At 37.3% G+C, this 13,512-nt stretch overlaps 1 protein-coding gene across 18 annotated transcripts in view; it reads left to right on the forward strand.

Annotated features, from left to right (window-relative positions):
* Positions 1-13,512, forward strand: part of CCSER2 (coiled-coil serine rich protein 2) — a 123,960-nt gene that overhangs the window by 75,773 nt on the left and 34,675 nt on the right. For 16 of the 18 annotated variants that reach the window (XR_011971555.1, XR_011971554.1, XR_011971556.1 and 13 more), the window contains 2 exons: positions 423-618; positions 13,228-13,314. Coding sequence is in view for 15 of the 18 variants with exons in the window: in XM_072628532.1 (XP_072484633.1) it covers positions 423-618; positions 13,228-13,314 (283 nt within the window). In the remaining 3 variants the exon portion in view is untranslated. Of the gene's footprint in view, positions 1-422; positions 619-8,692; positions 8,809-13,227; positions 13,316-13,512 lie in introns of those variants that run through there. The other 2 variants (XM_072628534.1, XM_072628535.1) reach the window with 2 other exon arrangements.

Consider the following 13,512-nt stretch of genomic DNA (forward strand, 5'->3'; position numbering starts at 1 on the left):
GTACCAGAATGAGATAGAGATGTAGACTCTGAAAGGGAGTAGGAGATGTGCTCGTGGATCTTAACACAACATATCTGTAACAAAATTTATCAGATCCAGTATTTGTAGTGGGGGATATGGGTATGTTTGAATGGAGGGAAGGAACCTTCTTATGAAAGAAAGCCTTACGGGAAGCTCCCTGGAAAGATATTGCTTCTATTTCAGCATTTGTTTTCCTTAACCATTGCGATCATTTGTGCCTCATTCATACTCTTTTAACATTTGACCATTATTGTACTGAATATGATTGCTCAGTAAAATTTAGTGTGTTGATAAAGTTCAACAATTAAAGGACCTTATAGTAACTAGTGATTATTTAGTGTCCATTGTAACTACTCAGTCCACATTTTCATGCTGAAAAAAATTGTTTTTTTTTTTTCCAGAGGATCTCCCTATAGGGAATCTCCTCTGAGTCATTTTGAAAGCTACAGGGGAAGCAGTCTTTACCAGGGTCCTCGGATGTTGGTAGATGTACCTGAACATGCTGTGATGCTGGATGAAATGACTCTTCGGCACATGGTCCAGGACTGCACTGCTGTAAAAACCCAGTTGCTTAAGCTGAAACGTCTGCTGCATCAGGTCAGTGTGTATTACACACTTAAAATTCTAGCAGTAGGAAATCAGATTTACTGGCCATGAGTTATGGGTGTGATTCATTTCTCTTGTTACTTCCGAAGTATATATTTCGATTTCTTATAAGAATAATGCCTATAGTAGCTAAGATTATTTGAAGAAAATGTGAGGGGAAGAGACTTGAGAAATATTTAGTTTTAGAACATATGTGATAAAGATATAGATAAAATAGTATAAGGATAATGTATAATGTTGCCCTTACTGTATACCATTTTTTGAATAATGTCATTAATATATTAACAGCCAAATCCCAGGCTTCATGGTAATGTTATTCTGGATGGTGGTTTTTGTCTCCTACTTGTCCCCAGAGAACCCTTCCTCTCCCTGATAGAAAGTGGAAAGTCCATCCAACAGGAAAAATGATTTCTTGGCAGGCTCAGGGCAGCAGATTGCATAGAGTATAATCTAATAGAGAGGTACCCTTCTCTCTGAGTCTCTGCCAACTGGGCTATCCTGTTCCCTCAGTTTCTATCATGGTGGGTGATGTTTGGCATTTGTGGGGGGGGGGGGAAGGTGGAGGAATGACTTGGATCAGAACTGAGAGTAAAGGGGAAGGTTCTGCTAGTTTAATGAATGAGTGATATATTTATTAAGCTCTTCCACCAGCTTAAGTGCTGGGGATGTAAATAGAAAAGTAAGCCGACCCTTCTTTCAAGGGGCTCATGTTATAATGGGGAGACAACACACAGGCAAGGTTTTAGCTGCAAGGCAGATGGAAGGGTCCCCTGGTCCTTGGGGTGCAGAAGCAAAAGCAGATGGTCAGGCATCTTCTTTCATGACATTTTCTCTGATAAAATCCTATCAGTTTCTGATGTTGAACCATCTGACAGTGCCAAGGACATTGGTGACAAGAGCTTTCTTTTCTGGGTCTTCAGTAGTTACTCCAGGGAGCTGAGTTAGCACTAACTATAGGGATTAAGAATACATTTAAATAAATGTCAGATCTGAGGAAAGTCAGAATGACCTGAGGATTGGGGAAGGGGACAGTGACAGGTGAAGCAGTTCAGCTCATAGTGGGCCATCATCATCATTACCAGAATTTATAGAAAACTTTATAAATATTATCTCATTTGATCCTGACAAAAGTCCTAGGGAGGTAGGAGTTACTATTATCCGCATTTTACAGATGAGGAAACTGAGGAAAATAGAACTTAAGTGACTTGCCCAGAGTCCCATAGCTAGTAAGTATCTGAGGGCAGATTTTAACTCAAGTCTTCTGACTCCAGGCCTGGTGCTCCATCCAACAAGCCATAATTGTCAGACTCTAACTCTAGATTTGGAGAGGCCTCTGTGGGGGAAGGGGAGGAAGGGAGGGACTATAGACCTCATCCCTCTCACAACAGAAGAGACTTCTTATTCTCTAGGGCAAGGCAAGGAAGAAACTGGGGGAGAGAGATTGGAGGAAAAAGGAGCATCAGGGATTTACCATAATGATGATTAAATAGTCTCTGGGCTTTCAGGCTATTTAAAATTCTTATTTGCCACCTCACAATAGACTTTCTGTTTCGATATTCAGTAGTTTACTTCAGCGAACATTTAAGTGCCTCTTGGGTCACATAAGAACGTTGTTCTACGTGCTTAGGAATGACCAGAGATCAGCTAATATATGATCTCCACTTTCATGGTGTTTATAGTTTGATAGGAGGGTGTGATAAATATACTAATAACTACAATAGAAAGTCTTGCATGATTATTGTAGAAATTGTAATTAAAGAGCTTTGAGCAGAGGAGTATCATGTATCTATGGATTATGGTATCCTCGATTTATAGCCAGAAGAGATCTTAGGGGTCAATTGGATTCAACCCTCTCAAGAGTGAGAAAACTAAGGTTGAGAGAGAGACCCCTGGTCCAGGGTCACAGAGCTAGTAAATGTCTGAGGCAGATTTTGAACTCGTCTTCCAGATACCATGTCCAGTACTCAATCTAGTGTCCCAATTATGTGCAATAATTGTAATTTCTCTAATGCTTTAAAGTTTATAAGGAAAAGACATCGATGTGAATGATGAATTGGAGAGAAGAATGTTTGGAAGTAGTACTACTGTTCAGAGCCTATTTCAAAGTTAGATGATAATGTGAGCCTGTTAAGAGAGCAGTGCCATAACTTGAAGAGGTTTAGACAGAGTAGATTTGGTCGACAGAAAGCTGACAGACTCTTATTACTACCCCCATTACACTGGTAACTGGGTTTGAGAAGCAAGGCACAAAGAAGAATCAGAAATAACATGGAGAGTCAAAAGTGGGGAAACAAGGTGAATAATGAAGGTATGAGTTGGGTCATTTCTTGAGGGAAAAGCTAATAAAGCTGAGGTTTGGACATAATGAGCTTGAGATAGTGGTTGGACCTCCAGCTTGAGATCATTTATAGGTCACTGGAGAGTCTGACTGGGGAACATAGCTGATGGAATTATTTGGGGATAGTTGAAGGCAAGGAAGTGATTGAACTTGCTAAGGGGGAGAAGGTAGAACAAAAATAGGAAGCCCAGGACAGAACCTTGGGGATCCCTGCAATGAAGGAATAGAGGAAGAGCCTGAGTGCAGGAGGCAGTGATTGCAGAGCTGTGGTATCTCTCAAGCCAAGGGAGAAGGGAGGGTGCAGCCATCAGTTAGGAAGGGGTGAAGGCCTCCCCTACAGAGAAGGTACACAGGACCAGGTCTAGAGCTCTGTGCCCACAGAACCAGCTGCCCCTGAGTTACTTTGCTTGTGCATTTGTAACTTGGAGCCATTGTGTTGTCTTGTACCACAGACTTTTGATTTTGATTTCAGCGAATGTAGATTATCTACGTTGTGGTTTACCTGCCTTACATTTCTGATCCCACTATAGCCCCCACTTTCACACAGCATATGTTTGTGTCCTCTTTCTCACTGCAGAGAAGAGCACACTTAAGAGCCTCGCCCACTGGATCCCACATTGCCCTTTGGCCTGACACATGTTGCCAGGTAGATCCTGCACCAGGACCCTCCCAGGTCCCACACTCCTCCCTAAACAATCACAAATGGGCTTATTTGGGTTCTTTCAGAGTAGAGGCCAAGTCTCCTCCTTCTTGTGTGTCTTCTATCGCCTTCTTCACTCATTCTCCAACTCCCTTCGTCTTCCTCATCTTCCCCCTCAATACAGAGTAACCACCAAGGAATGTCTGATTGGGAGCTAGACTTTGGGAAGGTAACAGCTCCCAAAAAGAAAAGTGACCCAGAGAAGGTTCTGGTGTCCAGCATGGGAGAGGTCAGTGTCTTGATATACTCTGCTCAGATCACAATGCTTCACCTTTGAAGGAGTGTTTTCAGTTCTGGGTCATATTTTAGGAATGGCATTGGTGAACTTGAGCATTTGAGACTCACTTTCTTCTGGATACATACACATATGTGAGCACTGGGCCTGGAGTCAAGAAAACCTGAGTTCAAATGTGGACTCCTACTAGCTGTGTGACCCTGCACAGGTCACTTCAGCTGTTTGCTTCAGGTTCTTCAATTATAAAATGGAATGATAATAGCACCTACCTTATAGGGTCATTGTGAGGATCAAATGAGAAAAGACTTGGAAAGCACTTATAGTGCCTGGCATATAGTAGGTGCCATATAAATGTTCATTCCCTTCCCCTCATAACTAATAATTATTCTTAGCCCTACTGTAATTGACCTTTGTATTTTGGTGGGTCTGTGGTTTCCTTGTTTGGGGTACTTCTGACATAGTTTGCAGTACCCCTTTTTCCAACGTGAATTTTTGTCCAAATTTCCCCCTAAAATCCTGTCGGGGAGACCTACCCAGTGGTCTCAAGGCCCTTGTTTCTCCTTCTAGAATATTAGTTGTACTGATAAATCCTTTAGACATTCTCTCTGGCTTTTTTTTTTTCTGGGAGAGGTTATAAGGAATGGAGGTTCAATGAATGAAGCATATTTGCATATATTCACATATATTCTTATTCCACAATTTGACTAATCATGTGGAAATAATAATAAGAATGAAGGCTTGGTAGTGATAGTAGAGAAAGATGAGAGATCAAAGAGAAATAAATGGGGCAAGGCAGAAGGTGAAGGTGAAGGAAAGAGGATGAAAGAGCTCAGTTGTCTTGTAGTAGATCAATAAACTGCTCTTATCACTTCATGTTTAGACTGTCTTAAAACTTTTAATACTAACTTTTGATAATAATTGAAGGAGTTTTTAACTTCCAACTGATTTTTATCCTTAAATTTCCCAGGATTCCACTCTGAAAGGAATAGTTAGGTCAGCCTCCTTTCAGGGGAAAAATTCTTTCCTAGGCTTTGCTGGTAGTGATGACCAAATAGATCTTTACCTGAGAGCCAAATCTAATCCTCAGATTAGAGGGTCTCTGCCGCCTTAGTTTATCAAACCATTTGTTTATCCATGTTTATTAAAGTATATACAGTGCATAAGGAGGCATGAACAAAGATAATTTACTGCCCATGAGGATAAAAGCATTATTTATAATGGGATTTAAATAGTACAGTTTTAGGAGAAACCATTGAGAAAACTCTGTTAGCTTTATTGTGACTGAATTTGTATCTTCTTGGGGTTTAGATAAATTCACTGGGTTAAATAAAATTACATTAAACTTCTAATAATCAGAGTTTATGTGATCTTGTCAGTGTTGGTGTTTCCTCTAGTGTTGTGTTACTTGTAGCCCAGGGGAGGCCCCTCCCCGAGAAGGGTCTCCAGCTCTGACTCAGAGGGATCCTAGTGTCATCTTCAAGATGGGGTGGGGCTGACCCTAAGAGACAACTTCAGTCTTTCTTCACCTTTCTGTCTTGTTGTGACTCCATTCAAGAGTAAAACTGAAGTAAACCTCTGTGCCAACTTTAGGTATGACTCATGTCTGGGATCTCCTCCAAGGGGATTGCTTCTTGAAAAAGTAGTCAACGTACAAAGTAGGGGTGTGTGTGTGTGTCTGTGTGTGTCTGTGTGTCTGTCTGTGTGTGTCTGTGTGTCTGTGTGTGTCTGTGTATAATGAGCTATTTATTTTCTACTCCACAAAATAAATACTGAAAAAACAAAACACTATTAAGTGGGCATTAACAAATTCTTAAAACATAAAATCATATTCCATATTATGTATGTGTGTATACATATACTTGTGTGTGTATATGTGTTCTCTAAGATCTTTTAGAGTTGCAGAGAGTATTTCCTACTGATAGCTGATACCTTTTCTGGGATGATTGACCCCTTATGTACTTTTGTCACAAAACTAGCAGTTTAGTTGTGTCCATCAGTCTTCCTTCACTCATTAATGTGACTTGAGCTGTCTTTTTCAGCCATACATTTATTTGATGGCATCTTTTTTTTACCCTCTCTTCTTGAAAGAAAAAAAAAGTCATGAGCACAATGAGATTTTGCATTCTCTGTACATTTCATGCAATTTTGTAACTGGAAATGGGTTCTCCCATGGAAAATCATTGATGAAAGCCTTCCTGTATCCTTGTTTTCAATAAGAACACCTTTGATATATGTGTAAATCATTCTTATTGTTAGAAGATTCAAAAATAGGTTTTTATGTTCTGGAGTTGGCTTTTCAGTCACCTTTCTTAATAGCACACCTTCTTCTTTCCACATATCTTTAGAATTAACCCCTTAATGTTTTAAAGCTTGTGGCACTGGCAACATAGATTTACTCTCTGGATCTGGTCTGGTACAACTGCTTGTCTCACTTTTGTCTCTTCTAGTTACCTTTCTAAATAATCATGGACTTGTCAGAAATCAAGATAGAGTCCGAATGAGATGCTTCTACTATTACTGATAGAGGAAATACTTTATAAGATAAATGTTGACAGATTGCGGTTTTTTTGCCTTTTTGTGTTGCTTAGTCTTATCTTTAAGGTTTCTTCATGGAGTCTCGCACCAGACTTTCAACATAATTTTCCTCTCCCCTCTTTCCCTCTGTTTTCTGAGATGTGATACTGCTCTTCCTCTTATATTCTCCTCTCCAAGGTTGAAAAGGAATTTAAATTTTCAACCAGTGATTCTCTTGGTAATAAAGCATCTCCCTTTAGTAAGGGGACCAGTTCTGGCTTAGGGAATATGTGACCTATTTTTGTCTTCTCCTTGTGGCAGTTACTTTATGTTTCTTAACCTTCCATGGGACGTGGGTGAGAGTTCATGGGGGCATCTTTTCTTGTTCCCTTTAACTAGCTGCAGTGGGAGTCACAGTTGCCAAGCTGCCTTCTTTTCCTCTCTGTATGTACTCTGTGACTTGGTGCTATTTTGATTTTTGGTTTTTTCATATAGAATTGATTTTGAAATTACTCCAATATCAGCAAACAGTTGTTTCCTGTCAATTTTGATGTCACTTTAATTTTTTGTAATATATTCACTTCTTACTATGTTCTGACTATTATCAAAGAAAGTATTCTTAATTTATAGTTGTGATGTTTGTGTATATGTAGTTGACAGAACATTTACCCTCTTTCACTTCTTAATCATCAACCCATATTTTCAATGTATTTTTCACCATACTTTTAAACTCTATTTCCTTTTGTGTCAAAATTATTGAGTATGTAATTATTGAGTAATGCAGATAAATCAGATTCATTTGTAGGATTTTACTGAGTTCTTTGTAGTTTTGTCTGCCTTCCCTATTACATTACATGTTGATGCTTCACATAGGCTTATATTTATAAGGTGGTCTTCTTGCCCATATTGAGTAAGGCAGTTGCTTTCTCTCTATAAAGTTTTGATAGAAATAATTTCTTCTTATCAGTTTCTTTTTCCTATCCCTATTCCCTCTAGCCTTCCTGTCCTTCTCGTTGTTCTTTCTCAAAAGTTTTGTAGAAAGTTTCTTCCTATCTCTTTAGAGATCTTTGTAGCTTGTTTTAGAAATCTAGAGGTTTTTTTAATGTAAAATAGCAAAGTATGATACCTTTCCCAGCATACCATTATAATTAACTTTCAGGAAATTATTGGCTGTTGTCTCATTTTAAAAAATAAATTTAACTATAGTTTGCATGACCTTATTACATTAAGGTCTCACATATGAATTGCAGTTACTTACTAAAAATATTCTAAATAAATATATTTTCTTTCAATTCCAGAGTCTATATATTTGAAATGTATTTTGTCCATTTCCGTCTGTCTGAAGAAGATACTTTTAAAAAAAGTTTTCAAAGTAACTTTTTCCCAACCCTTCTACCTTTTGGGGATATATCTTTATGACTGAGTTACAACATATCTCAAAGACAAAATAGCTTTGTTGACCTCACTGATGATGTTTGTCAACAATGGATTTTTCAGTACTGCCAAATCCTGTAGTGAGGATCCTGGTAGCTTTTTACAAATTTAAGTTAGTTATGTCTATTTCAAGTGTGTTGGAACATGTAGGAAGATACCAGTGTTTGCAGCTTACACGAACCAGTTGGGTAAGATGGTATTTGTAATGGACTTTTCCCATAGTTTAATAAAGTATACAAGTGCTATAACATATGAACTAGAGTCTTTCATAATGCTATCTTTAAAATTGGGGAACGGTGTTAGCATGGATATATGTCTTCTATATATTTGTAATGTTAATATTTTGAGAAGGCAATTTCCCCTGACAGCATAGATTAGGGGCAGCAACCCTTTTTATTAAGGGGAACTACTTTTCTTTTCCCTAAAATTTTAAAGATCACCAAGGATTTCTGTGATGGTGGGCTTATTAACAGGAAAATCCTCCTAAAATGGGTCAATGAATGGGGTCATTGAACCATTTTGAGTAGTATCTTCACTCAATGCAAATTTGATCAATGCAAGTTATTGATTGGGCCCAGAAATCCTGTTGAAATAACAGGAAAGCTTCTGAGATACTTAGAACTAAGTGACAAAGTATAGTTAGGTGGTGTTAGTGGTGTTTTAGTATTTTGAACTCAAGGTTACTGGCAGCCTCTCAAATGAACTTTGTACTTCGTATTTACATGTGTAATTAATGTGTTGATTTCACTGTCTTATGAAACTTGAGCATTCCAAGCCTTTTGAGGTGGTTGTCTTTTCAATATTCCATGAAAAGTAAACTTTTTATTAATCATTTTATTATCAGGACTATTCATTGAAGCTAGAGAGATATTTTTCTAAAAGACTACCTATTCCTATCATGCAGAATATTCATAATGGGAAACATGTCTTCAGAAGTATTCAGCATTAAAAGTTATTAGGGTGAGTAGGGGGATAACTAAAACTTTGCTGGGATTGTGCCAGAGATGAATTTAATAATAAAATGCCTTGTTTTCAATTGATTTACTATTTTGAAAATGATAGAACATTTTAAGTCTCCCCCACTTCAGGCATACTGGATCAGCAATATGCAATTATAAAAACGAAATGTACATTATTACAGACATTATTGCAGTGTACATTTCTTGAGGGCAGTATTTTGTTTTTGTTTTTATCATTTTACTCCAGCACCTGGAATAGGTCCTTTGACATAGTAAGTAGATGATTAATAAATACTGTTGAATTATTTTAAATATTATTAATATAATGCATTCAAATCTAGTTTTATTCACTATTCAATGAGATTATTTTACTTGATGGGTGTAGATAGTTCTTTTATTTTTGAGGATTAACATTCATTATTTAGATACCATATTAGTTCATCATATTTCCATAGATATTTGATTGCTATAGGAAGTGGCTATTTTCAAATGATATAGGATATCAATGAAATCCTAACTAAATACAGTTTCAAATAGCACTGGTAGCTGTAAACTGGGATTACGTATTTACTTCCTAGCTTTTAACTCATATTTATAGCATAAAATCTGGAACTTATGTATTTTCCTTAGAAAAGAGGAAAAAAATGAGTTTTTTCTAGATGACTGCTAAAACATAAGAAATATTCCTATCTTATTACCTCAATAATAATATATGTAAAAATCAGATACAACCAACATTTATTGTGTACCTATTAGATGCAAGGCACATTAGGCTAAAGTCTCTTGTCTTTAAGGAGCTTAAAGTTTTCTGAGAACAACAAGATCGCAAAAGCCATCTCAAAAGTACCATTGCTCTCTATTGATATCTGACAGATTCTTAGGCATGGGGTACCTTATTTTCGTGTAGTTTTATATTTTTTACAATATTTTCATGTACATTTTCATTCTAGGCTCCTAACATCCCTAAGAATTACATAAGTTTGTATCATTATCCCCATTTTTCAGATTAAGACCTGAGATATGAAGAGCTTAAGTGATTTACTCAAGGTTACACAGCTAGTTTAGGGAGAGAACTCAGACTAGTCTTCTAACTTCTAGGATAGGTGCTCTTTCATCTAATAGCAAAACAGCCCCTTGATGAAACTTCTGACCCTCTTCCTCCCCCAAGCATATTTCTAGATTGACTCTAGATGGATCGTTGACCTATGATATTTCATTGGTATAGGGTTCTCAGTGTGGGAAAACTCCTTTCATCAGTGGAGATCAGGAACAATTGTACCTTTTATAGCCTTAGAGAGTTCCCTCAGCATTGAGGGCTAGGTTAAGTGCCTTGCCTAGGGTCAAAGTATGTTCTGCGACAGCTCTTTCTGCAGTAGCAAAGAATTGGAAACTAAGGGTATGCTCATCAATTGGGGAATGGCAGAACAGGTTATAGTAGATGAAAGTGATGGAATATATTGTTCTGTAACAAATAATAAAGGGGATGGTTTCCAAAAAGCCTGGGGAAGACTTGCATGAACTGATACCGACCCAAGTGGGCAGAACCAGGAGAAGAATTCAGACAATAACAGCAATATTATAAAGATGGTCACCTTTGAAAGGTTCAGTACAATGACCAGCCATGATTCAAGGACTCATGATGAAACATGGTAACCACCTCCAAATGGAGAGCTAATGGACTCAGGAGTTCAGATCAGCAGTCTCCCAGGGTTGTTGTAAGGATCAAATGAGATAGCATCTTTTAAAAGTCTTTTTGCAAACCTTAAAGTGCTATATAAATGCTGCTGTTATTTTTATCATCATCATTACTGTTGTTAAATACTACAACGTTTTGCATTTCTTCCTCAGAATGGAGATGGGAAACTTGAGGGAGGAATATTAGAAAAGGGTGACAGTGTTTAAGAGTATCCTTTTGAAAATTGTCACATTCAGTAATTGAAAGCAGTTTCTTGATTTTGTAATGAAAATTACTGATTCTGGGAACAGAACTGGAATCCAGAACCAATTCTGGAAGCTTATGGTTACGTACAAAATATATGCCTATTTCATAATCTGGAGGGTTCTAGAGTAGTTCGACCACATGCTTTAATATGTTATATATATTAGTAATTTAATTTTGTTATGTATTTCACGCAACTATGTATTAAGAAGTCTGGTCTTCACCCTTTCCCACTGTATGGAAGTCATTTTCTTAGAAAAAAGAAGATAAATATATTAAATATTATGATACATAATGATATAAAAACTCAAGAAAATTTAATTACTGTACAGTTTTAAGAATCAAAATCATGTAGATATTTGACATTTATTAGACAAGTTAAAATATTCTGGAAATGTTAGACTAAACGTGAAGCAGTAAAATTCATTAGTATACTTCTAAGATGATGTAGAAACCCCAAAAACCATGTGGGCATATGTCTGCCCATACAGATATTTCCAAGATGACTGGAATGATATTAACATTCCATGTGTGGGTTTCAGATTGCTTCATGTCCTCTTTCAATGATAAACTTAAAAGTCATGAATAAATTCAAGGGCCACTCTTAAGAAACAACTGTAGTGATTGTGAAATTCTAGTTGACTCAATTCTGAATTCCGCAGATGAAAACTTGATTTTATGGATTCAGTGCCAGAAAATTTAAAAGCCTCTTCTGTGTGATTGCTACTGTAATGCCTGGAATGCAATGCCCTCATTGTGGGCTGGGCAGGGCCGTCACATTATTTGTCAAATTGCAGAAAGGTAGCTGCAGCTGAGTACTACTGTTACAGTATTTCTTGGAAGCATTCACAATGTCAAATTAGTTTCTCATTAGCAGCAGAGTCTTAAGAATTTCTACCATTGCAGTGGTAGATACAGTTTTTGTTCCAAGACTTTCCTTGCTATCCCCTAATCAAGGAATATTTACAGTAGGACTTGTAGTATTAGAAAAATGGAAATTCCATCAACTTCAAATCCAAAGAATCCCAACACCTACAAAGAAAGGTCTCTCCCCCAGAATCCTGGCATTAGAATCTGGTTACTTTATTTTTGGGGGGAAGTCCTCACGCAAAGCATTTAATGGGTGGCAAATTAGAAGGAAATGTTGTGATTGCTAGAGGCAGTCTTGAAATAAGATTATTCAGCTTAACCTGGAAAAAAAGGGTTGGGGTGGGATCAGTACATAAACAAAAGTACAAAATGGAGATGTAAGAATTCAGCTAGAAGACAGGGACCATTTCAGCAAGCAGCTTTAATTGGACCTGAGATATGGATATAGATTCCATGTATCAAAAAATGTAGTAAATAGAGCACTGGAAACTTCCCTCTTGTTAAGTGCCCTTTAAGTAATTATCAGTTTAACTCCTGTTACAGTTTTAATCACTCAGTAGTTCTATAAATTCTTAATTAGTGAAGAAATAGCATTTTATTTCTTTTCATAGTTACAGAATTATTTGAAAATGAAAAGAAAATAACAGGCTTATTTATATCTCTTCCCTAATCTTAACTCAGTAAATGGAACTATACTTAAAATTCAGATAGAAGCTTCTCAGGTTCTAACTTATTTTTATTAAATGCTTTGAGTGCCATTGACATTGTATTCATTTGTATTTAATTGTGTTTTATATTATACACATTATGTTTTGATTTCATCAGTGAGTTGAACTCTAAGAATAGAGGTTTAAAATATTATAGGCGAACTCACTCATTAGATACCATGCAGTATCAGCTCCAGGCAAAATAAAATTGTGCAGTGTAGTTAAGGAAATCTTTATTTTTTCCTACTAGACTTTTGGAACCTTTCATCCTCAAGATATAGGGCCTTTCCTGTTCCTTATGAAGAAGAGCCCTGTCCATGTGTTGGCTGTCTCTCCTTTTGACTGCCTTCCATTCTTTATTGTGCCCCATTGCCTCAGCACCCTGCCTTCAAATTGGCTAGGTCAGAAATGGCTGGCCAGGCCTGCTGTCTTGGTATAGATAAGTACACTGATGTGAAGCAATTCATGACTCCGTTCTTGCTAACATAGTGATGTATTAGGTGTTAAAAGTTGAAATCACCCTGTTTTAAGATCAGAGGCTGTATATTAGTGCACTTCTCTTCCTACTCATAATCATTACCTTGATGTTACCACCCTCAAAGGGGGAGTTGGGAAGAACATTGGGAACATTGAGTTTATAGTCACATCCTTGATTATTCAAGGACACTTCTTTATTCTCCTAGATGACCTCTTTTCTCCTTCTTGATTTATTTGGGGACATTTTTACTGCTCATTCCATCAGGGTACAGGAAGGGAAAGCAGGTGAAATTGTTCTCTTTTGCGATATGTTGGTTGCTCTGTTTTAAAGATGGAGAACTTGGTGAAACAGATAGCTAAAATGTTTTAGGTTTACTTAAGAATTTCACGAGTGCTTATTTTTTGTTTATCTTTTTCTCTTGGACAGAATGATGGGAATGGCTCACAAGATATTCAGCTGTCATTGCCGTCAAGTCCAGAACCAGAACCAGAGGTTGGGGATCATATATATAAGGTACAATGAGTAGGATAGTTCCATTTGTTTTAATTTGTCATTGTAATCACAGAATTGGAAGGGACCTCAGAAGGCCTTGTAATTTAACCTGAACAAGAAGCCCTGGCATGTGGTTGTTCAGCTTTTGCTCTTACACCTCCCCTGAGGGTAGATCCATTATCTTGTGAAACTACTGCCCATTGCACTTTTGGGTAGTTC

Source organism: Notamacropus eugenii, chromosome 1, assembly GCF_028372415.1.
Source record: "Notamacropus eugenii isolate mMacEug1 chromosome 1, mMacEug1.pri_v2, whole genome shotgun sequence".
In the NCBI taxonomy this organism is placed as follows: domain Eukaryota; kingdom Metazoa; phylum Chordata; class Mammalia; order Diprotodontia; family Macropodidae; genus Notamacropus; species Notamacropus eugenii.